Source organism: Schizophyllum commune (genome assembly GCF_000143185.2).
Source record: "Schizophyllum commune H4-8 unplaced genomic scaffold SCHCOscaffold_5, whole genome shotgun sequence".
In the NCBI taxonomy this organism is placed as follows: Eukaryota; Fungi; Basidiomycota; class Agaricomycetes; order Agaricales; family Schizophyllaceae; genus Schizophyllum; species Schizophyllum commune.
The window spans coordinates 849,982-874,562 of NW_026089542.1; the positions used below are offsets into that span (position 1 = coordinate 849,982).

Below are 24,581 nucleotides of genomic sequence, written 5' to 3' on the forward strand. Positions count from 1 at the left end.
CTCTCCCTCTCCTCCCCAACATCACGCACTAACCGTCCTCTTCGTCGCCTCACGCACTAACCGCCCGCTTCGTCACCTCATAAATCCTCCTCTGGCCCGCAAACAAGATCGCCGCCGTCAGCACGCTCTGCAGCAGCTTGCTGCCGACGCCCTTGTACAGCCCCCGCACGCCCTCCTCGCGCAGGATCGTGAGCAGGCCGTCGAGGGAGGATTTGTAGCGCAGGGCGGAGGCGTGGCCGGCTTGGAGGCGGGATTTGACGACGCTGGGAGGGAGGGGGGTTAGTGAGGTGATCACCAGCCATGATATGCTCGGTGTAGGGTGGTATGTTCAGTGTAGGGTGGTATGTTCGGCGTAGGATGGTATGCTCAGTGTACGACAATGATGAATGGTGAACAGCATGCGGAAAGAAACACTCACATGTACGGATACGTCGACCCCGTGGCGATGAGCTTCGAGAGCGCGCCGAGGAGGAAGAAGTCCCAGTCGGTGAGGACGGCGACGGCGGCGGAGGCGCCCTTGAGCGCGCGCCGCTGGCGGGTGCGCCGGGCGATGAGGATGTTCTTGAGCTGCTCGAAGACGGTGTATTGGATGACGGGGTTGATGACGAGCATAAGGGCGGGGCCGATCCCGCGCCAGAGGGCTCTGGGAGGGGGGTCAGGTTATTGGTATGGCAAGGTAGAGATGGTAGGAGGAGGGGGAGGTGGTGGAATGAGTGCGCGAAATTGTTCGCTGAGTTTGAGGAGAGACGAAGAGGGTTGGTGAGTGTGCGATGCCACTTACCGGAAGCCATCCTTGTTGAGGATGTTGCGGAGCGTCTCTATGAAGCCGAGGCGCTTCACGACGACCTTTGGTTGCCCATCGCCCTCGGAGGAAGACTCGTCAAGGGTTTGGGTGCGGACGGCCTGGGACGTTTGTATGACCCAGATAGGATTGCTGATGAGTGTAGTGGCAGAGCCTAAATATTCAGGAGCATGAGATGAAGGGATGTAGGAAGGAACTTGTATGTACCTGCGATGACGCCAATGAGCATGGACTCTGGCGTAGTCAATGCCTTGCTGCCGGTGCGCAACTTGAGAAGGAAATCTCGCGAGCGCTCGTAGAAGTAGTAGTAGACGCTATACAGTCGTGAGTAGGAGAAATGGAAGAGAGGGGGATTGGTAGCTTACCCATTCGTGACTGCTATCCCGAGCAAGCTGGAATTGAGTCCACTATAAAGGCCAGTGACGCCCTCGCGCTTGATGATGTCGAGCACGGCTTGTTTAGTAGACTACCATAGTCAGTCGTGCAGAATAGGTCATGTTGGATGTTGCCCACCTTCTGCACATTTCTCGTCTCGACTGCAGCGCGCGTCGAGAGGAAGATCAGTGGGCTGACGAGCAGGTGAGCGCGTCTCCGGAGAGCCCGGGCCGGAGCTCACTAGGTCGCAGACATGGCGACGACGCCACCGAGGGCGCCGGCGGCGGCGTGGATGGCAGAATCGCTGGGCATGTCGCTGGCCAAGGGGATGGTGGGGGAAGGAGAGGAGGAGGAGGGATGGGTGACAGTTGACCGACGTCCGCTCGACGATTGGGCCGAGAAAAGGAATGCGGGGAAATCACATGCGCCCCCATCCATCATCATCCTCCCCCCGACCATGTCGCGCACGGCACTTGCTCTTGACCGTGATTCTACCCTCCTCACGCCTGATTACGACGCCCAAGATGGAGGGAAGGGCAAGCTCGGCGGCGCGGACGGCGCTGACGACGCACAGGCGATCCATCATCGTGCTGCTGCTAACCCTCGCCGTCCTGCGCTCGCGCATGCTCGAGATGCCGAAGAACACGCTCGACAAGCTCCGCGCGGTTGCCAGCAGGAAGAGTCTCTCGGTGGAGGAGCTGTCCGAGGCTCTCCAACAACTCTATGTGACAGAGCCGAACGGGGACAAGACGCTTCTCGTCCCGAGCAGAGATCGGGTGTCGAAGGTGCGATGGCCTCCTTCCCTCCCCACAACGCTCGCTCACCCGTATCCAGGTCACCATCCACGAGACCCCAGACTCCAAGTTTGCCTTCGATGTCAAGCACTTCCCCCTCCTCCCCACATCCACCAAGCAGAAGCCCAACATCAATGGCGCTTTCCTCCGCCAGCTTCGCGCCATCGTCTTCCGCATTGCCATGCCCTCCCTGCGCTCGAAAGAAGCACTCATCATCTTCATGCACTCCTTCTTCCTCCTCATGCGCACCTACCTCAGCGTCCTCGTCGCCAAGCTCGACGGCGCCATCGTGAGAGACCTGGTGAGTCTGCCCCGCGACTGCCGGTGCTGCCTATTGACCGTGCATCAGATACGTGGAGATGGGAAGGGTTTCCTGAAGGGTCTGGGCCTGTGGTTCCTCCTCGCTGTGCCTAGCACGTATACGAACACCATGCTGCGCCACCTGCAGTCGAAGCTTTCGATGCGCCTGCGCACCAACCTCACTCGATACCTCCACGACCTATATCTCTCCTCGTATCCCAATCTTCGGTACTACCGCTCAGGTATCGAGGGTGTCGACCAGTATATTACCTCCGACGCAGAGGCCTGGGCAGACTCGCTCGCTGGACTATAGTGCGTATGCGTCCCTGTGGTCATGAATTTCGGGTCGACTGATTCTTTTTGCAGCGGCAATATCCTCAAGCCCTCCCTCGACCTTGTCCTCTTCACCGGCCAACTATCCAAGTCGCTCGGTCTTCGAGGGACCTTGCTACTCTTTGGCAACTACTATGCCACCGTGTCTATCCTGCGCGCGGTCACTCCAGCCTTCGGGCGTCTAGCGGCAATCGAGTCGAGATTGGAGGGCGAATACCGAGCGGGCATGGGGCGAGTGGGAAGAGAGGCGGAGGAGATCGCGTGAGTGGCGTATTTGTGGCACTGCCCAAGTCCGAGGTACTAAGGCGCACGTTCAAAGCTTCTACAACGGCGGCGCGCGCGAGAAGACGATCCTGATGAACGCATATATGCGGCTCATCAAGCATGTCAACTCGATTTTCAAGGTGAGCATAGAGACTATGCAGCGCTCTCTTTGGCAAGGAGTATAAGTACTGACTGACCATCCCAGATCCGCATCGCCTACGAATTCACGGAGGACTTCGTCATCAAGTACCTCTGGTCCGCGGCGGGCTACGTACTCATTGCCGTCCCATTGCTCTTCACGCGCACGAAGCGGAGCTTGGGGATCCAGACGGGAGACAAGGATATCCCTAGGAGACCAGATCATGGTGTGGCGGATAGGACGGAGAGTGAGTTTTCAGTGACCTCCTTCATCATCTAGGCTGCTTGCTAACTCTGGTCACTCTTTGCTGATTCTGTTACCTTTCGCCAGCGTACATTTCCAACCGCCGCCTACTCCTCTCCCTCGCCGACGCCGGCGGTCGCTTGATGTACGCATACAAGGACCTCCTCGAGCTTGCCGGCCTCACCACGCGGCTGTACACCCTCATCTCGACCCTCCTCAACCTCCCACCGCTCCCCGCCGTGTCATCGGACGCCGACGACGCCATCGAGCTCAGCCACGTCGACGTCGGCATCCCCCTCACCATCGCCAAGGACCCCATCTCCATGAGCGCCGAGGACGTTGAAATGACCGGCACCACGCCCGACGCCTCGCCCCCGCTCGTCAAGGACCTCTCCTTCCTCCTCAGGCAGGGCGACCACCTCATGATCACCGGCGCGAACGGCGTCGGGAAGACCGCCGTCGCGCGCGTCCTCGCCGGCCTCTGGGCCCCGCAGGGCGCCGCTGCCGCCGCCGTCCGGCGCCCTGCCCCCTCTCCCTCCGGCCGCCCGCCCGTGTTCGTCGTCCCGCAGCGCGCGTATATGGTCACGGGCTCCCTCCTAGACCAGGTCATCTACCCGCACTCGTATCCCGAGTTCGTCAAATCCGGCAAGACGGAGCAGGACCTGATGGCGATCCTGGAGATGGTGTTCCTCGCGTACCTGCCGGAGCGGGAGGGCGGGTGGGGGACGCGGAAGGAGTGGAGGGATATACTGAGTGGGGGAGAGAAGCAGCGGATGGGGCTCGCAAGGGCGTTTTATCATAGGCCGAAGTTTGCGATTTTAGACGGTGAGTGGGGGGTGGTGGTGTTGGGGTTTGGCGAGGGGCTCATAGATTGACAGAGTGCACGAGCGCGGTGTCGAGCGATGTGGAGGGTAGGATGTACGAGCATGCGAAGAGCTTGGGGATCACTCTCATCACCATCTCTCTCCGGTATGTCCCCACCGTCCGATCCACACTTTCGCGACTGACACCCCGCGCCACAGGCCCTCCCTGATGAAGTACCACACTAAGTTGCTTACGCTGGCCGGCGACGGCACCGGGCGGTGGACGCTCGCGCAGATCGGCACCGCGGAGGAGCGCGTGGGCATCGAGCGGGAGATCGCGGCGCTCGAGGAGCGGCTGGAGCAGACGGAGAAGTGGGAGGCGCGGCTGGGCGAGTTGGATCGGCTGTTGGCGGCGCAGGAGGGGGTGTGAGGGGGGCGTGGGAGGTGGCGCGGGCGGTGGGTTGAGGGTGGCGTGGGCGGTAGTTTGAAGGCGGTGCAGGAAGGGGTTGGAATGCGGTGGGGGTTTGTAGGAGAGTGGTGCTTGCCAATGAGTGGAAAGGCGTCGAGTGTATCACTATCTGTATCACATCGGAGGGATCTACGTTCTGCTCATCCCGCTGTCCGGCAAGCACGACCAAGCAAAAGCTGGCCACGAGCCTCCTCATGAGACGATATGATCGACAACGAGGTCGAAACAGGATATGCATGGGCATGTACGGCTAGCATGAGTTCTGTTATGGCATAGCCTGTCGAACGAGGGCGTCGTGCCTATGCGTGCCGTTTGGACGAAGGACACAAGAAGGCGCGACCCTACATCAAGTGCGTCGGTATAGTGGCAGTCACAAGTCCAGGCTCAGAGGTCGAGGGTCCCCGGGGCAGCAACCGTGAAAGTCTCGTCGAAGGGTGAAGGTGCCATTTCCTCCTCTTGCATAGATTCCCAGACATCCGTTGCCCAGGTCTCTATGGAGGGCCCATACTCGATTTCTCCTTCATCTTCTGGCTCGTCCTCGCCGCTCTCGCCTTCGCCCACACCACTCCACGAGGCTGACTCCTCATCGGATGGGGGAGCACGCCCTGGAGGAGTGCGGTATCCGGAGCCTGTGCCACTCCCTCCGGATCCTTGCCATCTCTGCTGTTGTTCTTCGCCGGAGCGGTCATCGCCATCTCCAATTTCCCTGGCGTAGCTAGAACCGGCACGACCATGGCCGTCACCGGCTGGATCGTCCTGCCACTCGGTAGTCGGTACGGCGTGCATCCATGCATCGTAGATGTCCCAGACATCGAGCACTCGCCGGCAATCCCTAGGGGCAAGACTAGGGAAATCGCGCTTGAGGTAGGCTTCGGTCGGGCGGCACCGATCGTAGAATCCGAACAGCTTTCGCCCAGTGTTGCAGATGACGAGATGGTACGGAACATGGAGCGATCTATTTGGCAGAAGGTCGAAGGGATAGTGGTAGTTATCCATCGGAGTATGCGGGTTACATTTGGAGACGACCTCGGGGAATACACTGATCGGACGAGTTCCGTCCATAGCGGGGAAGGGGATTAGCGTGTAGGCGAATTTTTTGTTGCCGAGATAGAACTAGGCTGATGAGCATGATCAGTGTGTCGCTGACGGCAGCACATACCTACCTCCTGGGGCTTGCGACGTGCGCTGGGGTAGTTCGGAGTCGCACCAGCAGTTGGGGAGCCCGTATATGCTCGACACATCTGGAGGATCACGTTGTCCATGACTGGAAGCCAAAACCACCCGTTGTGTTTCTGCCCTTCTGTGCGGTCAAAAAGTTTGCGCAGGACTACGTCGACTGCCAGGAAATGAGCCGCATAGTATAAAGGAACGAAAACAGCACTTACGGGGATGAATATTGAGGCTCGTATGGACATTGAACGCCTGGTACTGCATGCCCCATGACCATTCTAACTTTGTCAGCTTGAGAACTGCCTTAGCTTGATTTTCTTGCATAACAAACGAATTTCCTCACAATGTCTGGGTCTGTCGCACGCTCAACGAGATGCGCGTACTCCAAGTATGTCACATGTTCGCTGGCTAAGGTGACGACGCAGAATGTAGAAGGTACACCCCAAAGCTTCTTGACCCTTTCGTCGACATTTCTCCGCTGAGTAGTCCCGATAGATGAGTGCTTGTGGGAGCGCTTGCGCGGCGTGAACAGGAGGCTTTGGCGGGGTCGCTTTTTGGAGGTGTTGGCTGCAGCAGAGGGAGCTGGAAGGACTTGGCCATCTTCCGGTTTAGACATCGAAGGGTCGGACATGCTAAGATAATGAGATGTTCGGCTGAGAGCAAGGGCCCATAAGCGCTCAGACTCATCTCACATCGAAAGTGGATTTCCCACGCGTCGATCTGTGCCGTCCGGACCCTTGACCTCTCTTGACGTTCACACTGAGGAGAATTCTGAAGAGTTTGGCCCGTCGCCAGTGAGAACCACCAATCGAACTTGTGGACAGCCCCGTTCGTGTGTTGCTAGTGGGGAGTCCAGGGGAGGAGCGGCGAGTGTCGACGGAGGATCCTCGAGCTCGACGAAGGTCGTCGCTACCCGTGAGCGTGTCCCGGGTCTGGATAGCTACTCAAGAGTACCAGATGATCGATGATATATGATAGCCCGTTCCAAGTGCAGCAGCTTGGACAAGAACGTCAATCCCAGCTACCAGGGCTTCTAATGTGCGACCATCACTAACTACTGCTTTGGAGGTAGTACTTCGTAGAGTCCAAATATATGTATGCCGTTCATTCAACGTAAGCCTCGACTGTCTGCTCCATCCCTACACTGCCAGACCTCGTATGGACATCGCCTTACAGGTTGGCCAACAACGCCTTCAGCTTGTCGACGTCCCTCTTGAACGCCGTCGAGTTCCTGGCCCCGGGAAGTGCACCGCGCAGCCCCCCAGCCGAGCTCGCTACTGAGCCCCCGTCCTGCGCGAGCTGGATACCATCGTCCTCCTCAAGCCACTTATCGAGCTGCGCCGTGATGGAGCGCGCCTTCAAACGGAAATGCGTCTGTATGATGTCGGCGAAGGGCTCGGGCGGGTTCTTCAGGTTCTCGAGCATCTGAGGAGCAAGCCAGTCAGATCGGGAGCGGAGAGGCAATAGATTACAACGCACAGCGATCCTGACGTTCATTCGACGGCAATTCTTAGTGTCTGGAAGAAGGTTAGCACATGTGGGCTGACGTGAGGGCGGGCCTGCTTACAGGCTATGGACGCCGCAGACCCCTGCGAGTTCGCCCATGCGGGTTCGTTCAAGTACGGCTCATCACATAAGATCATGGATTGGATGGAGATGAGAACCTGGCGAACATTAGTACCAATCTGGTTGACGCAGAACAGGAAGACGAACCTGCAATAACGTCGACTTGCCAGCGACCCAGCCTGGTCCTGACCACGTCCCGAGCAGTGACAAGCAGACCTTGCCATCCTGGAAGACAGGTCGGTATGTAATATGGGCAGCAATGAGAAGAAACGTACGGCGTAGAGATTGGGATTGAACCGATACTGACCACCGCCAGTCTGGGAGCCGATGAGTGGTGATCTGCGTGAAGCAGCCGAAGAACGCACCGTCATGTACTTGACACTGGGTGGTGACTGATTGTACGTCGCGCCCAAGAAGATGTCAAAGCAGTAGCTGTACAGGATCAGGTTCAAGGTCCCTCTTCATGACGGTGATGTGCTCACCATCCGTTGTAGTACCTGAGGATGGATGAGCTTTTCGATCGAACGCGATATTGACTATACTTACGGAGTGCCTTCGGGGCCTGTGATCAGCGCCTTGATGACATCCACTCGGGTCTCATCAACGCGCAGGAAGATAGACGAATGCCATGCCACAGGTAGATTGGTAGTGAGCGTAGCAAGCTGGGGAAACTGTTAGCCGGCAGCTACGGACGTCAACAACGTCAATTATACCTCCTTCGCAATTGCAAGTGACCGCTTCGGGATATCCGACGTCGCAAGCATCCGCGCCTCGTTATTATAGTAGAACTTGTAGTGCGGCGTCCCATCCTCCGTGTCCAGATCCGGTACCGTCAAGTCGCAGTACTCGAACCGCACCTGCGTAGCCCAGTCCACGTACGCCTTCATCGCATCCTCCTCCGTGTCGCCTGCCTGCACCGCATATGCCTCTGCGCCCGCGCTCGTGGTGTTGACCTTTGGCAGCGAGTCGTGCAGCCGCTTCACGAACGCATCGCCCTTCGTCTCGCGCAGCGAGCGGTCAATCGCTTGCGCAGTGGCGACGATGCGCGTACAGAAGCTGAGCAGCCGCTCGTTCTCCTCGTTCATCGCACGCGGCTCCTCGCGGGACTTGCCCTTGTTCTCGTTTGTCATCCGCTTCTGCTCTTCAGTGAGCTCGACATCGGCGGGCTCCTGAGCCTTCATGCCCTCGAGACCCTTGAGCGCAGCCCGAGCTTGAATGGCGATTGATTCGAGAAGCTCACGCGGTCCCGCGCTGCCTTCGTAGACGATGGTGCGCTCACGAACCGGAGGGCCAGCGGAAGACTTTCGCGTTGTGGTTGTCTTTACGGACTGCGGGACCATGATAGGCATCCCCATCATGCTAGCCAACGCTTCGTGGTTCGATATGGTCTGTAAACGTGTTACGATATGCACGCTGGACGTATGTGGAGCAGCCTACCTCCAACCATTCCAACAGCTCAAAGTACAGAGTAGAACGCTCAGACATATCGGCAAGCGAGTCGTTTCTTAAGAGGGTACTGCAAACATAGTTGAATCGTCGACGTAGGTGCGCAAGTGCCGTCGGGTGGACAAGATAATCGCTGGTTCGACTGCCGCCAGGTCGGCGCAGGGATGGAAGATACTCGCGTATCTGAGTCAGGAGCGCAGCGATCGTTCTGTCTTTTGCCTGCTGCAGAGCCATGGCTTCTTGTTGACCAGAATGCTGTTCTCGTCAGACGATGTTGCGAAGCTTACAAGAACACTCACGTCCTCCTTCTGATCACCTGCGTAGCCAATGCCACCCTTCTGCTTCGTAGGAACGCCCGTGTAGTAAGTATCGTCATCTTCGTCTCCAGACGGCAGAGTCGGCGTTTGCGTCTTTCGTCGTTTCGCTGTCCGCTCAGCGTTTCTGCTAGGCCCCTGCTCGCGCTGCTCCACGAACATCTGCTCCAGCATAGAAAGACCGACACCAAGGAGGACACCCTGCAGATTAGAGCAGTGAAATAGGGGGTTATCGTCCTGAGCCATAGAGGGGCGTTTGACCTTGTCTGCAGATAGATGCTCGCCGCAAGCAAAGCAGAACTCTGTCTGACAGTTGGGACACCTCCTTTGAAGGATTCCCCGCAGGTGATCAATGTACTGCGAGAAGGAGGGCTGCTCCGCATCGTTAGGGCATGCGCGCTTACGTTCCGCGTCGCGACATACATATATCGTGAAGAAGTCGCGCTTGTGACGTTGGATGCTGTAGGTGCAGCCTGCATTCGGGCAGGGACATGCGCCTTCGCTGAGTTGGGTGTAGAGTTGGAAGAGGAAGCTTTGTTCGGATCCCTCGGAGCAACCCTTCATCCATTGGCCTTGGGTCATGAGCTTCGCCTTCCGTCCATCGGAGAGGGTGACCTCCTCTGGCTCCTCCTCGACCTCGATGACCTCCTCGCGGCGATCCTTGGAGAAGAAGATGCCTGACGCGCTAATTAGTGTCGGGAAGTGCGCGCGTTGAGGGCTCGAACGCACCGGCGTAGGGGTCAGCTTGTGCGCCACCATTATTCGTAGGCCCGTCTCCAAAATCGGAGTCGTAATCGAAGTATTCTGGAGGGCGTCAAGTCAATCCAAATTCCATGCACGCGACGCGCCGCATGTACCGTCATCATCTTCCGCCTCGCCATCGCCGTCTTCATCTTCCTCCTCATCCTCGCCATCCTCTGGTTCTGGTGTCTGATTCGTACATTCAGCACGCGTCTTGTGTGGCACCGAGTATGCACGCACTGCGAGGCGTTTGGAAGCCTTCGACGAGGAGGTCGCGGCCATGGGGCTGTCTCCATCCTCGTCCTTCACATCCGCGAACTCGCCTTCGAAGAACTTCTCGGCGGCCTCCATGACATCTTTATACCGCCGTAACGCGGCGCGCGCCTGCGCTGTCGTCGCGCCCTACCGATAAAGGTCAGAGCGCGCGTGGCGCACGGGGGGATCGCATACCATCTCCACCAACTGCTGCACTTCTCTGTCCGACATGTCGTGCGGACCGTTCGTCACGTTCACTGGGAGAGCCACAAATATGTTTGAGTGAAGAGATTGCAGACAAAAACCGGCCCTCGTCGTCGTCCTGAAAGAACAACAGACGCCGCGGCTCACCGGTCCAGCCTAATTTACGTAAGTTCGCTACACGTGGGCCACACTTGGCCCTCCCAGTTCGAAGTCGTCAAGTTCATTATCTCGACACCTCGCCCAACAACCCAAAGGCGGCAGTCGTCAGCTGTATGTGCATACTATAAATAAGCAAACACACAATGAACCCCTCAGACAAGTATGGAAAAAAAGCAGACAGATTGGAACAGCTCCCACAACCAACGAACGAGTAATTACACTGAAGACGGAAACCGGCTCGTGAGCGAGCCCGCCTCGCTGAGAAAAGGTCAGGACGTAGTCTAGAAGGAGAACGTATGCACGGTGAGCGTTTGATAGTCACGCAAGGGATACATTCGCCGTTGGTACAATGATACATATCCCGCAGGTCCGTTGACCTGGAAGAGGAAGGAGTGAAGACACATACGGTAGACGGGCGTAAACTGGGGCGAGCGTGAATATGACTATGACTTCCTGTCCTGCGGCTGGACATTGTCCCTGTCGAAGCCTAGCGGGTACGACGAGAGGTCGCTGGTGATAGCGAGTGTGTCCAAGCTCGCCCTGTGTCGCTCGCCATACGCTGGCGGGTACGACGAGGGCGGGTTGGCCGCATGGGAGTCGTCGGAACCAGGGCCATTGTCAATCTGGAATGGGAAGGAGCCCAGACCAGAAGATGCTGTCGACAGCTGCGACGCCGTCGACATGCCCAGCATCTTGCGGGACGGAGGCGCGGGCAGATCGCTTTCCTCCGCCACGTCGGCCGCGGTCTTGGGAAGAGCGGGGACAGGCGGTACATTAGGCGAAGGTGCACGCATAGATTGTTGGCTAAGAGGTGATGCGGGTGGCGTCCTCGTGGGCAGGTTGGAGATAGGGGATGGGGGCACGAAGGGGAAGGCTTCAAGGAGGGAGTCGGTGCGGGACGCGGTGGTCATGACGGAGGTGGCGGACATGCGTTTCGCGCCCGGCCGGCCTTGGGCTTGCGCTGCTGCCTGCGCCTGCGCATGGGCGAGCGCTTCCCGCTGTTGTTCCATCAGCGAGCCCGACATGCCAGTCGCAGCGGCCGGTGGCGTCACAATTTTGCCCATTGTTGTCCGGTAGGGCGAGCGCGGGAAAGCAGCGCTGGCGGGTGTGCTACCAGCGCTGCTAAGGGTGCCGAAGCCGACTTGAACGCGGGTTGCACTGCCGATGTCAATGATAGACCCCGCCTGAGTGCCGATGCTGGCTGGCCGGCTGGGGCCTTCGAGCGCATCGTGGTCATAAGTCGCGCGCGTGGGAGTGCGCCCGCCGAATGTTGTTGTTGTGCCACTTGGTGACTTCTGAGAATTCTGGGAGAAGCCGCCGGTCGCCAGAGCTGACGCGTTCACGTCGCTGAATGGATCTTTGATCTCCAACTCCTGCCCGTTCTCTTCCTCCTCCTTCACGATGTCCGACGGGCCGAACGAAGTGACCGCCAGAGGGGACGATGCCGCGGGTTTCGGCGCTAGGCCGGGAACCTTCAGACTGTCCCCATTTTGGCCTGGTGGTGCGCTGACAAGCTCCGCTTTGACAGCGCCGAGCACCTGCCGTACCGCACCCTTCGCGGGGGTCACGATGACGGGGGTATCATGCAGGAAGTCGCTCGAGTAGCTCGCATTCGACTGATACGAGTTCCTCGAGGTGAAGCCGGACACGCCGGAGCGGGCGGACGGAGAGCCGTTCATGACATTGTCGCGGGAAACGTTGACGTGCTCGAGATTGAGATCAACTTCTGGTCGCGGTGGGCGAGAGGGGAGAGACGACGTCTCAGACGCGCCCTCTCCAGAGCGCCGGGTGTCGGGGGAGACAAGCGCAATGGGGATGACATTGGTGCCTTCCGTACCTGCGGTCTGGATCGAGTTGGCGTCGTCAAACGGATTTGAGTACCCAGTCATCGCCTGGCTTACATGGCGGTGGGACTGGGACTCCGGGTCCAGGTCGATGGTCGTGTTGGAAGAGGAAGAGTATACGCGCACGGTATGCTCCGTGGGTGGTCGCGAAGTCTTCTCGATGGGGTCGGGTCGGCTGAGCACGTCGGCAGCAGCTGCAGGCTTGTCCTTGGGGGCATTAGGATCGGCAACCTTCTTGTCGGCCTGCTTCCTGCGCCACCAGAGGTACCCGCCAACCAAGAGTGCCAGGAAAGCGAGCACACCGATGACGGCACCTGCGAGGGCTCCCTTGCTGACGCCGCCCGCGCCGGCACTTCCGGAGTCCCCCTTGCTGATGCACTTGATCGAGGCGCAAGTATAGCAATCCCTGCGGGCAAAGGACGGAATGATAAGAGGGCGAGCTGCGGCGCAGTGTCGAGGGCGACGCACCTGCTCACGACAAAGCACTCCTGGTCTGCTGCACAGTTGCACGCCGGCGTTGCACCGCACACCTTGCAGTCGTCGCGGGAGAAGAGACCATCGATTTGCATAACGAACGGGACCAGGGAAAGACAAAGAACGTGGGGGAGTTTGACAGCGTTGTGAGGGAGATGATTGAGGTCAAAGGCCCTGAGCCTGACTACCCAGCAGCGTCAGCTCTACTTGAGTTCGCTGGCGTAACGGGCAACACAGCGAAGGCGGATCGGACGACGTGGTTCAGGACGAGGAATGCACTCGCCCCGGTCACAAAGCAGTCACCATTACATCGTGGGAATAATCCCCAGTGCAACCGGCACGTGCCGCCCGGCAACCGACGCCCACATGCGGTCAAGTTCTTGCCAAGTGCCTGACTTCTCGGTTGCTCGACACGCCGCCAGCATCACCCGCGCGCTGCAGATATCCCGCAGGCTGTATAGGACGGCGCGCAGGTTCAAACGACGCGCGAACAACGTCGGCCAAGCAGCGGCTTGGGCAATAGCATTTCAGGGCCTCCGGCGGTTGCAAACGCCTGCTTGCCAGCGGGCGCTTGGCTGTCCATCCCCCTGACCACTCGTATGATCGCCACCTTACCGCCTCCAGCGCGACAACCCTTCCAAGCAGTGATCCAATGCAAACCTGTAGATTCATATGGTCAACTACAAACGTCAAGTCTACACTCCGATACAAGTCGTATCTGCACTGGAGTACCCGGGGGTACTACTTCAGCGTAGTTGCCCGGAGATTAATTGTTAATGCACGAAAATTTCCTCTGAGCGAGCCGGAGCCGGTCTTTCGTTCTCGTGCGAGGCGTTTGAAGACCAGAGCCTGCGACTGTCTGTCACACTAGACCAGTCAAACCAGACCGGAGAGATGGTAGCCGCAAAAGCAGTTGTAGAAGCAGTTCCTGCGTAATGCAAGTTAAGCATTGTGGCAGACTCGAAATGAACACTAGAAGAACTCACAAAGTGGCTTGCGAGACACATAGACACGCCATACATCGAGAAGGTGAAGGCGTTGCTGACGCGTGCCACTAGGTTTCCCACCTGCGGGCCAAATATGGGCACACGAGGTTCAGATGGGTGAAAGGTTGCGCGGGGCACGCTGGAAACGAAAGACCCAGCCGTTTAGCTGGTGATGGAGAGCGGAAAGATGAGCCGGACACAGTCGACCCCTCTGAGGATACCTTCCAAATTCCGAGTCACGGGGGCCAAACTGACTGCACTCGCGCCGTCACTGGCCTGCAAGGGCGCGAAAGGAGGAAAAAAAGTGAGCCACGACAACAATTTGAACAGACGGACTCAATCTTACCCAAATTCTGACTGATGCAGAGGACGCCTTCGGTATCAAACTCTGCGCGAGTGTCTGGAGGGCGATAAGGAGCCCAGCCATCGCAATGGAAGCGCAATACTTCTTGTGGATGCTTACGCACGACGCGTACAATGTGGGAACATACTGGCAAAAGGACTCCTTCAATGAAGACCACCGAAGACGAGTCGAGTGTGCGAAATGTGGTTCTACCGAGACAATGCACCATATCCTCTTCGACTGTGATGTCAATGATTTTTTTGTAGGTCAGTCGACGGTCTGGACGCTGGCAGAGCAGCTATGGGGACATACCAGGTGCAACTGGCCGACAATCTCTTGGAGAACTGTCATAACGGCTGGATGTCTCCCACACCGAGATGCGAAGGGGCGGACGGTTTCCGGCCTGAACCGCCTTTGGGCTATCCTCATGTCGGAGTCGGCGTAGTTCGTCTGGGTGATTAGATGTGAGAGGGTCATACGGAATGAGAACAGACAGTTCGATATGCAGGTGACACGCAGGTGGTATGCTGCGATTGAGCACCGACTTGCTGATGACAGGTATTCAACACGCAAGAGCCTCGAAAAGCGCGCACTTGATCCTGGCATGGTAGATGCCACCTGGAAGCCCGTAATAGAGGGCTACCGGAGCCTTCCCCCCGCGTGGGTCGGGGACACGGGGTTTTAGTGGGTATCAAGAGAGGCTAGCGCTGCGGGTGAGAGATGGAGGCGTTGACGGAGGGCACTCACCTGCGGTCTTCTCTTGGAGTCCCATACGCTGTGCGTATAGCATTTCCTCGGAGTGGAAGCAGGAATATGGTTTTTTCGTGGCTCGAACAGCTTTGCGGGTTAAATGGACAGTCGTCCATTGTGGGGATGATTAGCCCGTCGCTCGACCAGCTTGTTCATTCCTCGGCTATCCGAACGCATCCACTGAGTAGAAGAAAATAAAATCTTCTGAGCTGGAGTACCTGCGTGCTTACAGGCAGCATGGAATCGTGTGAGCGCCATCAGTATGCATCAGTATCTACTCAAGGGACTTCGTGATTCTGCGCGCTGACCTATGGCAGCGTTTGTGACCGCAGCGATCAGCTCGGCCGGGTTCTCCTCTGGGGTACTCGCACAATCCTAACCGTAAACTTTTTGACTATTCTCCAGAAGTAAGAAGGTCACTTACAGGTAGCAGCCCAGCACTCCGAGCTGGTAACGGCTCGGATACTCCAGCGGTCAAACGATTTGTATCGACGTGTATATGTCTATTGAGGTCATGTACGAGGTTGAACTAGTGCTACAAAAAGTCCGTGAGGAACGGCTTCGGGATCCAGATGCGTGCAGGTTGAGCTAGAGGTACAGTATCATATGCGAGTGTTGAATCGGGCTCAGAGTTGAATCAATGGGGTACTGATGCGGTGGAGGTCTAGTGGCTGTAGTCATACCTGTAAGAAACATGCTCAGCGACTGCGCAGCGGGAAGAGGGACGTTAGAAACCACCCACTTGCGGTAGAACGTCTCCGAGTCGGAGGGGACGGTCTGACGCGAAATGTCAGCGCATTCACAGAGCGGCGGGGGGAGATCCCACCTCGTCGCGACGAGCACCGCGCGGTTTCTTGCCCTGCTTCTCAAGCTCGAGGCGGAACGCGCGATCCTCCCGCAGCCATTTGAGGGCTACGGTGTACAAGGACTCGGGTTCCGTCGAAGGCGACCATGGGGTCGGAGGGCGCACGAATTCACCCAGGCGCATATGCGCGACGTGGGTGGGGAACTTGTTCAAACCATCGAAGATGTGTGTCGCGTCTAGAAGCGTGTTAGCACGGGGTGACATACCGAACTGTTGTACCCACATATGATGGTCGCCCCGCGCTCCTCGCTATCCTGAACTAGAAAGTTCAATAGGTCGTCGCGCACCATGACATCGAGATCGACGGTGACCTGCGGCGCGCAGTCTCTGCATCAGTCCCAACCTTCGGCGACCTGATGCACCACGATAGACGCACCTCGTCCAGCAGGAGGACATCCCACGGAACCATGAGACCGAAGCAGAGCTGCACGCGTCGGCGCTCGCCATCGGAGATCTCGTGCATGTGCCAATCCATATCAATATCCAGGATGTCGAGGAGCCGATCGCGTCGCTCCTTGTAGCGATAGCCGCCTACAGAGTCGAGGAAGTTGGACACCACGATGTCGCGTCGGACGACTGGGTTCATAGCCCTGTAAAAATGAAGGTGAGGCGGCGTCAAGAATTAATGACTTCGTGGGACGCACCACTCCGTCCCAAGGTACGCGATCCCCTCAGGCGTCTTGCGGAAGACGTCCTGACCCTTCACGATGATTGCGGTGTCCTTGACCATCCGCTTCCCTGCCAAGACCTGCAGGAGGGTCGACTTCCCAGCTGAGGGGATTTCTATTACGGGAGATCGCGTATTATACACGCGAATGCCCACCTCCATTCGCGCCGACCAGGACCGTCCGCGATCCCTTCGGAATGTGGAGGGTAATGTCAATCAACGACGGTGCCAATGCACTGCGATGCGAGAAGTTGAGGTTCTGGACGGTGATGGTCTCTTCGGGGCCTGCCATTGTCGAGGACGCGGGGACGAACGATAAGAGCAGGTCGGGAGGGAAATCAAGCAGAATCAAGCACGCGCGACCGTGACCGTATGAGGTGTGACCTCAAAGCCGTGGGAAAGTAATCTTTGTTCTCATCTCGGACCGCCAACCACCGTGAAGGCGGCCTCCCTCTTCGCTCCATACACCCCCTCCCCTTCGTCTCGCCCCGCAATGTCATCAAAGGACAAGCCGGCGGAAGTTATTGATCTCACCCTCGAAGACGACGATGGCGAGAACGATGCAGACGCGGACGATGAGCGGGCGCTTAGCGGAGCAGAGGGTCCCCCCGACGAGAACTCTACCAAACGGCGAGCTCGGAAGAAGACGAAGACGCGCAAGCGCAACAAGTCCGCCAAGAGCAAGACCGAGGAGATCGACGCGGACAAGTTTGTTATGGATAGTCAACCTGCGGAGCTTCCCAGCAATTTGGCGTTCACTGCACCTGCTACTGCCGAGGATGAGAAGAAGTCGTCTTTGCTACTTCCCGAACATGTGATCGTCATGGATGAGGGGGTAGAGATCCTGCGACCACCCACGCCACAGGAAACTAGCGACTTTGAGGTCGAGTACATCTCATTCGCGGACGATAATACGCGGGTAAGCAGGCCTCCGGCATGGCATAGTATCGCATAGACTCATTCCGACCAGGGCATGCTACGATACTTCGCCCAGGAAGAGACAGAGAAGCGTAAGATCGTGTGCAAGCATTGTGGCGCAGAAGGGGATCACGACACAAGGAGCTGTACTGTCAAGATAGTGCGTGCTATTCCCTTCTCCTGGGCTCGATGCTGATAATTCATATAGTGTCTGACTTGTGGCGCACGAAACGAACACTCCACTGCAGGCTGCCCTGTCACCAAATCATGCTACTCATGCGGTCTTCACGGTCACCTGGCTTCCGTACGCATACCCGCATCCGTGTTCAACGCCCTCATTCATTTGCGTCAAAGGACTGTCCCAACAAGTACACCATCAAGCCGAAGTTTGGCGGAACTTGCGATCGCTGTAAATCCAGACTACACATAACTCAGGTCCGTTTTGACTCTTTCAACTGCAGTTGATGTCCAGTCGCTGAACATGCGTAGGAATGCCCAAGAATGTGGCGAATATATACCTACAAGAAGGCGTCCGAGAGAGACGAGACTCTGAAGATGCGCGCATCGCTGGAAAACAACGCACTTGGTCAAGGTGGCGAAGCATACATCGCTCGCGACGAATTCTGCTACCACTGCGGGGAAGCTGGACATTGGGGTGACGTATGTCCCCTTTCCTCTGCGATGCCTTCATTCACTGACTGTGATCTGTAGTCTTGCGACCTAAACCGCAAGAGTAAGACCACCGAACCGTCCGCCTTCGGCGACGAGAACGTGTTATCCGGTCCCTTCGGCGACACGCAAATCGACAAACCCAAGGTAGCACGTCCAGCGAACCGCTCCGCGTACGCCGACACCCGCGAGTATTCTGTCGGAAAAGCCGCGAAAAAGAAGTCGATTGCAGCTCAGCGCGACTATTCTCGACGGCAGTACGATCAGGCGGACGAGGACGACTGGTTTTCGCGCCAGGAGTCGCGCGGGAAGGCGAGTTCGAGCAAGCAGCCTCCGCCTCAGCGTCTGCCCGATATCCACATCAAGGCGTCCGACCTGCGCATCAAGGGCATGTCGAAGCAACGCGACCGGGACGTGGACTTGCCCCAGCCCTCGCGCATGGCATACGATGGCCCGCCGCACCGCGGGGGAAGCAGCGACGAAGAGGATGGAGGCGGCAGGCGGAAAGCGCGCCGGGCGCGGGGGAAGGCGGGCAGCAGTCATCGTCGCGACGACTATGAGATGCAGGCGTACGAGGACTCGCGCCAGGCGTATGGCGATTCGCGGTATGGAGACGCGCGACAGTCGAAGTACAGCAAGCTGCCTTCCAGTTCTCGGAATCCGCCCTCGAGCTCCCGAAATCCACCCCCGAGCTCGCGCAGCAATGGGGCTCCGAGCTCTCGCAACGGGCCCTCTAGCTCGCGAGGACCTCCGAGTGGTCGCGGGTACGGCCAGCCTGCGGCAGGTGGGAGCGGCGGGTCTTCGAATAGGCCACGGTATAAGGGCGGATACTCGAGGGACTAGACAGTTCGTGTGGCATGTTCACGAACGGCTATCGCTGGGCAGTATAAGTGTGGCATGTCTGACTCGCATTCCTTATCGTTATTGCTGTCGTGCTACCGTGTATGTGGTGGCCTCCTGGAGATGTACACCCTATCTATCTATACATACACACAATCTCTGTACATATACACTTGTTATCGCGCTGAGTTGAAGGGTTCTTGGATGTGCATACTTGGTGAGCATTTTGTTTTCCTACCTCAAGTCTTGCCGCAGCCGTACCTCTGCAGCATATATATCTATCAGGGCTAAGCTAACGTAGTCGGGCTATATGAGTATTCCTTGCTGCTCACACTTCTGACGAGGATGCCCTACCATTTCAGGACAATGCCCACTGACCATCGATGGTAAGTTACGTCACGCGTAACGGTTGAACAAACTTGCTTACTCCCATGATCAGGATCGCGGCCTGCATCTTTCTTGAATAGACCGCAGGCTTGTATGGTTTTCTTTCTACTTTTCCGACAAACTACATAGCCCAGGCTTTCTCTTGTTCAAAACGACGAGACTTTGCTTGTCATGAAGCCAAATTTCCCTGACGGCCTGCGCATCACGCCTTCTTGCAACCCATTCTCGGCTGGTCATCATTCGCGTGAGGACGATGCATTCGGCTGGTCCGCGCAAGCGGAAGCTATCGAACGATATGGCATCGCGGGTCGTGTATGGTAAGTCTTCGCTGCATTGTGAGGGTTGCATCGTTCACTCCTCGTTGCCTGGCCGAGACCTCGCTGACCGCACGATATGAAGGGAAGCATCGTACATCATGGAAGAGTATCTGAACCCCAAAGCCATCCTTGACCCTCCTGGTATTTTTGCTGCAGAGAACAGCATCCAGACTGCAGAGAACGGCATGCATGACAATGCTACAGAGGACGGCAGCGGTAGCGGAGCCCCGAAGGTCATTCTGGAGCTGGGGTCAGGGACGGGGCTGTTGAGTGCAAGGATGGCAGAGCTTGCTTCTCCCGAGGACTTGATTATCGCGACTGACTTACCAGAGGTAAGCTGTTACTTCGCCATATATTCGCGTGTTTCTGACATGTGTAGGTCTGCCCATTGATAGAGAAGAACATCGGCTCTACAATAAAGCGCGCAGCGTGCACCGTCGCAGTACGGCCTCTGGCGTGGGGAAACGCTGAACACGTTGAGGCGTTACGCAGAGGATATTTTTCCTCGCTCAGCTACAAGGCGCTCACGCACGTCGTCTGCAGCGACCTGGTACGTATTTTCACCCTCCATTCCTATGCTGACTTGCACGGACTGACGTACGAATTGAAGGTCTACTTCCCCGAGCTTCTCGCACCCCTCCTTCGCGCCTTATTGTCCGTGACCACCGCGCCCTTCATAGACCGCGCTTCTCCGCCCACCATCGCCATCTCGTACAAAGTGCGCAGCCTCGTGAAAGAGTCCCCGTTCTGGAGCGCGTTCGGACTGTGGTTCAACTTCGCACCGGTCTTTGCGAAGGATTCGCGCGGGCGATGGCGGAGGGTGGGTGCGATAGAAGGCGCGGGGGACGATGCCATGTTCCTCTTTGTTGCACAAAGGAAGGCAGAATCCCTCAACTGGCCCATTCCAGACTCGGACGAGGAGCTCCTTGGTGGAGTAGGTGCGGAGGGGACCATGAGCAGGAAAGGGGATTCTACATTCGAGTCTCTTTTGCTGATGGATATTTCTGACTGAGCTTGGAGCGCGAGCGGTCTGGCGCGGACTTCTCCCTCAGGTGAATGTGCAAAGGGGGTATCCGGCGGTGGCAACAAACCGCCTGACGAGCTTCAAGCGGCTAGGAAGCGTCCATGAGGCGCGCGTGCGACGGACTCGTAAGTACGCCGCATGTCTCCTCGCTACTCGCCGTAAGGCGTCCGGCCTCGCCGGTCAGGGTGCTGCGATTGAGTCGGCGAATGACCGCGAACTGATACCGGTTTTGAGGAGGCAGCGAGTCGGTTTTACCAGAGAGACATACGCCGCTCGGTGGAATTCGACCAGCTACACTGTATCTGCAGCACGATATCCACCGTACACAAAAGGGGATGAATGGCCGCCACGCAGAATCCCACGTTTTTTGAATGTGAGACCTGGCACGCGCGCGGTGGCGGCCCAGAACAGCAATGGGCGCCTTCTGCGCGTCGGTGGACCTGAGATCGACCTGAGACATGGCGATTGCATGGCGTCTCCAAGCGGCCAAGGGTGCCTATACGGGGCCAGCCCTATCGCTGCGCCGCCTCCTGTTGCCGTTACGGGCGAAGGTTTCGGAGCCTCGACCCTGCCCGGCGGTGGCGGCAGATCGCCCGCGCACTCGCGCTATCTCGAGAGCGGACTCGGCGCACGGCAGATCGTCTCAACTATGAGCAGTACTCCTTCCGATACGACCCGGTTGCCTCATCGAGGCGGGCGGGATACATATATGCGCCCGTCTCTGATAGCAGGACAACAGACGCCCCGCCGGCATCGCGCGCCACAGTCGAGTCATACTGAACTCAGGTAGCTGCCTCTGCACCAGCCTTTCTCCCTCTAGACGCCTTTCGATATGTGCACCAGCGACGTACTCCCCTCTGAGCTCTGGCTCGAGGTCTTCGACTGGGCGCTCACGCCGGGTGCGGAGTGCAATCCCTACACCGACTCCTACGTGCCCTTCCACGCGGAGATGGACGACTTCGAGCGCCTCGCGATGAAGCGCACGCTCAACCTTGTGTGCCGTCTATGGCACGCGCTCACCACGGAGCTACTCTATCGGGACGTCGTGATTTCTCCGAAGAGCACCCACGCGCTACACGACCTCCTCGAGCGCGAGTGCAAGGAGCATCCGAGCTACGGCAAGTGGGTAAGTGCGACGTATTTTTGCGCGTTGAGACAGCCAACTGACGCCTTCTAGGTGCGCCGCGTCGTGCTCCCCTACACCAGCACCGTCACCAAGTCGCCGAAGCCTCTCGAGTCGGTCGACATCCTGAAGAGCTGTCCGAATCTCGAGGTCCTCGTCCGCCCACCGGTGAACACGCCCGAGCCCCTCGAATTCGAGTTCGAGGCCGACGACGTCGCTTGGCCCTCCCTCCGCCGCCTTGATTGGTACGGCCACGGCGAAGCCGAGCGCACTGGTGGCGTCAACTCGCTACATTCCGTTCTCCATAACGCGCCCAGCCTTCGGTGAGTTTTCTGCTTCCAGCACGTTCGTCACTGTCTGACCTCCAATCAGGTACCTCCTAGTAGGCTCCGTCGGCCAATCTGGTGATGCGCTCTCTGGCGTCGCCCCGGGCAATCTCTGCCTCCCTCATCTCGAGACGCTCCGCCTCGACGGCGTCAACGGCATGCTGCTTCACCAAATTTGCAGCCGGTGGGCCCTGCCCGCGCTCACGCACGTCGTCCTCGACTCCCCGGCGCTCGGACTCGACATCGACGCCGTCTGGGACGCGTTCGGCGACCAGCTCGAGATCGTCGAGTGCGGCCGGCACATGCGCTTCCTCTTCGGCGACGTGCTCACACCGTGCCTCGGGCGCTGCCCGAACCTTGAGGAGCTGAACTACCATGTGTTCTACACGTCCGCGCCCGCGTCGGTCGAGGGCATCTGCCACAAGGGCCTGAAGACGGTCGGGCTGCATGCGGCGGTGAACAAGGTGTTCAGCAAGCCCGCGGAGATCTGGGCGCACCTGCAGAGCCACGTCGACTTTATCGCGAGCGACGCGATGCCCGGGTTGAAGACAATCAACCTGTACGGCCAGTGGAGGGGCATCATGCGCCAGCCCGCCTTCGAGGCGATGTGGAAGCAGCTCGTCGGTCGCCGCTGCTCCATCGTCTACAACGGCCAAGTTTTGGTCGCATAATCACCTACCTCCTGTCGTCTTTTCTCCTCCTTCTCTTGTCTCTTTTCGTCTCACTCATAGATATAGACAGCATCCTCATCGTAGATCTCCATAGAGCGTCTAATCCTTTCTATTATCTTGGTTCTCAGTCGCTTATCTCCCGGGTAGAAATCATGCTCACGGACTCACCTATCACATCTCCACGATACCCGCACGTACTATAGCTGTTGTCTGTCTGTTACCTTGCTTGCAAGGTCTTTACCTTGCTTGCAAGGTCTTTACCTTGCTTGCAAGGTCTTACTCAGGTGCCTTTGGGCGGAACCTATTTCACAAATAAGTCCAAACATATGACGGTTGTTCTTGTTTCTGTCCTTTTTAAGCATCGTCTCCGAACAAGGTGGTGATCTCTATCATGGATCTGTGCAGTAAACAGCTGATCATTGAGTCAAGCGAAGCAGGCGCTGTGGCCTGGCAATAGCCAAGCAACGTCGCCGCGTCCAAAGGAATCGCGTAGACGGTCACATGGGTGGCGAGCGCGTCAGCCTCTGCGCTCTGCCTCCATCGCCTCGAGGCTCCTGCAGAAATGTTTTTTGTTTGCCCGCTCTCCGATGCCCTCTCTCTCTCACTCGCTAACGCTCGAACTAGCACGTATTTGCATCATGCCTTTCTCCTGAGGCCTAGGGCAGGACCTGCTGCCTGCTATAGTGCTCAGTCGGCCAGTCCGCACGCATGTAATCTGTGGGTGACTGTGGGTGCTACCCACATGACCCACGCGATGCCACCTCTAGGAGCGGGACTTGAGCGAGACGCAGATCTAAGTGGTTCTCTGATGAGAAGAGATGCGTTGGGCCCATTGACGCTGCTGCGCCACCTAGTTTCACCAGTAACGTGCGAGACGGCGACTCAACCCAGGACCACGCTCGTCCCTTCAGCCTCACCCAGCGCGTGTCGCGATGAAGAGGCAGAGGAGAGTAAGAGATGACCAATGGTTGAATTTATAAACACGCGGTGCCATGTAGGACATTCGCTGTCGTATACACGTAGTAATAGGTAAGTCAGGGTGGCGCGAAGCGTCCGCCCGTGTTTGTACATACAAAGTTTGCCTTCTTGAGCAGTATTTACAAAGAACAGTTGAAACCCATACGACAACCCGCGTCTTCATGTCCGATGGTTAAGGGCCCGGAGGAGCTCCGTATAGACTTCCCATACATCCACAGTAGCAACGAAGGCAAATGAGCAGTGGGTCAGAACTTCAGTCGAAGCCGAGGTAACGAGACTCGAAGCTTACTGTAAGTTCGAGCGGGCCCGAATAAATGGAAAAGAGAAGGCAGAGCGTCCTGAAGCCTTTCTTATAAGACAGGATTAAGCCATGTATGTCGGCAGATATTTCTTGAGGAGAAACTTTGGCCACCGCAGCGTGCGTATCACATGCAAGCAAGGTCGTCGGGAGGCAGGGCCGACGCTTCTCTAGTACTCAAGTGCCTTTGGGCGGAACCTATTTCACAAATAAGTCCAAACATATGACGGTTGTTCTTGTTTCTTTCCTCTTTAAGCATCGAACAAGGTAGCGATTTCTCAAAAATTCATGCAGTAGAGAGTTGATCAACGAGTCAAGCGAAGCAGGCGCTGTAGCCTGGCAATAGCCGAGCGACGTTGCTGCGTCCGAAGGAATCGCGGCGACGGTCACGCGGGCGGCGAGCGCGTTGACCTCTGCGCTCTGCCTCCATCGGCTCAAGGCTCCTGCAGCGATATTTCGTTTGCCCACCCTCCTCTTCCTCTCTCTCACTCGATAACGCTCTGACCTGCAAGTATTTGCTTTAGGCCCTTCTGCTGAGTCCTGGGGCAGGACCTGTTGCCTGCTACAGCGCTCAGTCGGCCGGTCCGCGCGCATGTGGGCGGCTGTGGGCGTGCCCCACGTGCCCCACGTGATGCCGCAGGATCCTGCGAGCGGGACGCAGATCTAAGTGGTTCTCAGATGAGTAGAGATGTGTTGGGCCCATTAACGCTGCCGCGCCACCTGG

At 57.7% G+C, this 24,581-nt stretch overlaps 13 protein-coding genes across 13 annotated transcripts; 8 read left to right on the top strand and 5 right to left on the bottom strand.

Moving 5' to 3' along the window:
- Positions 1–49: 49 nt before the first annotated feature.
- Positions 50–1,489, bottom strand: SCHCODRAFT_02500682 (mitochondrial carrier; the record flags this gene model as incomplete). The annotated part of the gene is made up of 7 exons (XM_003037800.1): positions 50–263; positions 419–643; positions 782–956; positions 1,010–1,116; positions 1,168–1,268; positions 1,316–1,370; positions 1,419–1,489. 7 exons carry the CDS (start codon positions 1,487–1,489, stop codon positions 50–52), a joined length of 948 nt encoding a protein of 315 aa, XP_003037846.1.
- SCHCODRAFT_02621533 (uncharacterized protein) lies at positions 1,470–4,705 on the top strand. Its single transcript, XM_003036446.2, has 9 exons — positions 1,470–1,962; positions 2,012–2,272; positions 2,321–2,583; positions 2,638–2,865; positions 2,924–3,008; positions 3,074–3,254; positions 3,338–4,075; positions 4,129–4,219; positions 4,273–4,705. The coding sequence occupies exons 1-9, from the start codon at positions 1,702–1,704 to the stop codon at positions 4,481–4,483; spliced, it is 2,319 nt and encodes a 772-aa protein (XP_003036492.2). The 5' UTR covers positions 1,470–1,701; the 3' UTR covers positions 4,484–4,705.
- A 201-nt stretch (positions 4,706–4,906) lies between these two features.
- On the bottom strand, positions 4,907–6,308 carry SCHCODRAFT_02497889 (uncharacterized protein; the record flags this gene model as incomplete). Its single annotated transcript, XM_050343068.1, has 4 exons — positions 4,907–5,635; positions 5,686–5,858; positions 5,908–5,983; positions 6,036–6,308. 4 exons carry the CDS (start codon positions 6,306–6,308, stop codon positions 4,907–4,909), a joined length of 1,251 nt encoding a protein of 416 aa, XP_050200420.1.
- Positions 6,309–6,608: 300 nt separating this feature from the next.
- Positions 6,609–10,346, bottom strand: SCHCODRAFT_02621541 (uncharacterized protein). Its single transcript, XM_050345061.1, has 16 exons — positions 10,210–10,346; positions 10,000–10,161; positions 9,876–9,948; positions 9,748–9,822; positions 9,442–9,695; positions 9,004–9,390; positions 8,696–8,959; positions 7,972–8,646; positions 7,805–7,920; positions 7,741–7,755; positions 7,624–7,690; positions 7,534–7,575; positions 7,406–7,483; positions 7,260–7,356; positions 7,172–7,209; positions 6,609–7,117 (listed from the first exon to the last, which is right to left on the bottom strand). The coding sequence occupies exons 1-16, from the start codon at positions 10,243–10,245 to the stop codon at positions 6,863–6,865; spliced, it is 2,634 nt and encodes an 877-aa protein (XP_050200421.1). The 5' UTR covers positions 10,246–10,346; the 3' UTR covers positions 6,609–6,862.
- A 99-nt stretch (positions 10,347–10,445) lies between these two features.
- SCHCODRAFT_02621545 (uncharacterized protein) lies at positions 10,446–12,963 on the bottom strand. The gene is made up of 2 exons (XM_050345062.1): positions 12,690–12,963; positions 10,446–12,627 (listed from the first exon to the last, which is right to left on the bottom strand). The coding sequence occupies exons 1-2, from the start codon at positions 12,788–12,790 to the stop codon at positions 10,821–10,823; spliced, it is 1,908 nt and encodes a 635-aa protein (XP_050200422.1). The 5' UTR covers positions 12,791–12,963; the 3' UTR covers positions 10,446–10,820.
- A 939-nt stretch (positions 12,964–13,902) lies between these two features.
- Positions 13,903–14,607, top strand: SCHCODRAFT_02251083 (uncharacterized protein). The gene is made up of 2 exons (XM_050342198.1): positions 13,903–13,985; positions 14,048–14,607. The coding sequence occupies exon 2, from the start codon at positions 14,113–14,115 to the stop codon at positions 14,467–14,469; it is 357 nt and encodes a 118-aa protein (XP_050200423.1). The 5' UTR covers positions 13,903–13,985; positions 14,048–14,112; the 3' UTR covers positions 14,470–14,607.
- SCHCODRAFT_02498374 (uncharacterized protein) lies at positions 14,473–14,709 on the top strand (the record flags this gene model as incomplete). The annotated part of the gene is made up of 1 exon (XM_050343073.1): positions 14,473–14,709. A coding segment is annotated over one exon (237 nt), but the record flags the coding sequence as incomplete, so codon positions are not given.
- Positions 14,710–15,229: 520 nt separating this feature from the next.
- On the bottom strand, positions 15,230–16,635 carry SCHCODRAFT_02621549 (P-loop containing nucleoside triphosphate hydrolase protein). The gene is made up of 7 exons (XM_003037803.2): positions 16,463–16,635; positions 16,284–16,410; positions 16,016–16,229; positions 15,863–15,950; positions 15,601–15,815; positions 15,517–15,551; positions 15,230–15,457 (listed from the first exon to the last, which is right to left on the bottom strand). The coding sequence occupies exons 1-7, from the start codon at positions 16,596–16,598 to the stop codon at positions 15,439–15,441; spliced, it is 834 nt and encodes a 277-aa protein (XP_003037849.1). The 5' UTR covers positions 16,599–16,635; the 3' UTR covers positions 15,230–15,438.
- Positions 16,636–16,707: 72 nt separating this feature from the next.
- On the top strand, positions 16,708–18,151 carry SCHCODRAFT_02251179 (uncharacterized protein). Its single transcript, XM_003036447.2, has 6 exons — positions 16,708–17,225; positions 17,277–17,384; positions 17,433–17,528; positions 17,579–17,659; positions 17,714–17,879; positions 17,936–18,151. Exons 1-6 carry the CDS (start codon positions 16,800–16,802, stop codon positions 17,959–17,961), a joined length of 903 nt encoding a protein of 300 aa, XP_003036493.2. The 5' UTR covers positions 16,708–16,799; the 3' UTR covers positions 17,962–18,151.
- On the top strand, positions 17,910–19,021 carry SCHCODRAFT_01220662 (uncharacterized protein). Its single transcript, XM_050341277.1, has one exon. It carries the CDS (start codon positions 18,342–18,344, stop codon positions 18,924–18,926), a length of 585 nt encoding a protein of 194 aa, XP_050200425.1. The 5' UTR covers positions 17,910–18,341; the 3' UTR covers positions 18,927–19,021.
- Positions 19,022–19,141: 120 nt separating this feature from the next.
- Positions 19,142–20,522, top strand: SCHCODRAFT_02621555 (uncharacterized protein). The gene is made up of 4 exons (XM_003036448.2): positions 19,142–19,437; positions 19,520–19,769; positions 19,817–19,987; positions 20,048–20,522. The coding sequence occupies exons 1-4, from the start codon at positions 19,292–19,294 to the stop codon at positions 20,447–20,449; spliced, it is 969 nt and encodes a 322-aa protein (XP_003036494.1). The 5' UTR covers positions 19,142–19,291; the 3' UTR covers positions 20,450–20,522.
- Positions 20,523–21,128: 606 nt separating this feature from the next.
- SCHCODRAFT_02621560 (uncharacterized protein) lies at positions 21,129–22,973 on the top strand. The gene is made up of 3 exons (XM_003036449.2): positions 21,129–21,587; positions 21,639–21,907; positions 21,957–22,973. Exons 1-3 carry the CDS (start codon positions 21,294–21,296, stop codon positions 22,579–22,581), a joined length of 1,188 nt encoding a protein of 395 aa, XP_003036495.1. The 5' UTR covers positions 21,129–21,293; the 3' UTR covers positions 22,582–22,973.
- On the top strand, positions 22,973–23,717 carry SCHCODRAFT_02621563 (uncharacterized protein; the record flags this gene model as incomplete). Its single annotated transcript, XM_050345063.1, has 3 exons — positions 22,973–22,985; positions 23,247–23,531; positions 23,580–23,717. The coding sequence occupies 3 exons, from the start codon at positions 22,973–22,975 to the stop codon at positions 23,612–23,614; spliced, it is 333 nt and encodes a 110-aa protein (XP_050200426.1). The 3' UTR covers positions 23,615–23,717.
- Between the last annotated feature and the right edge of the window lie 864 nt (positions 23,718–24,581).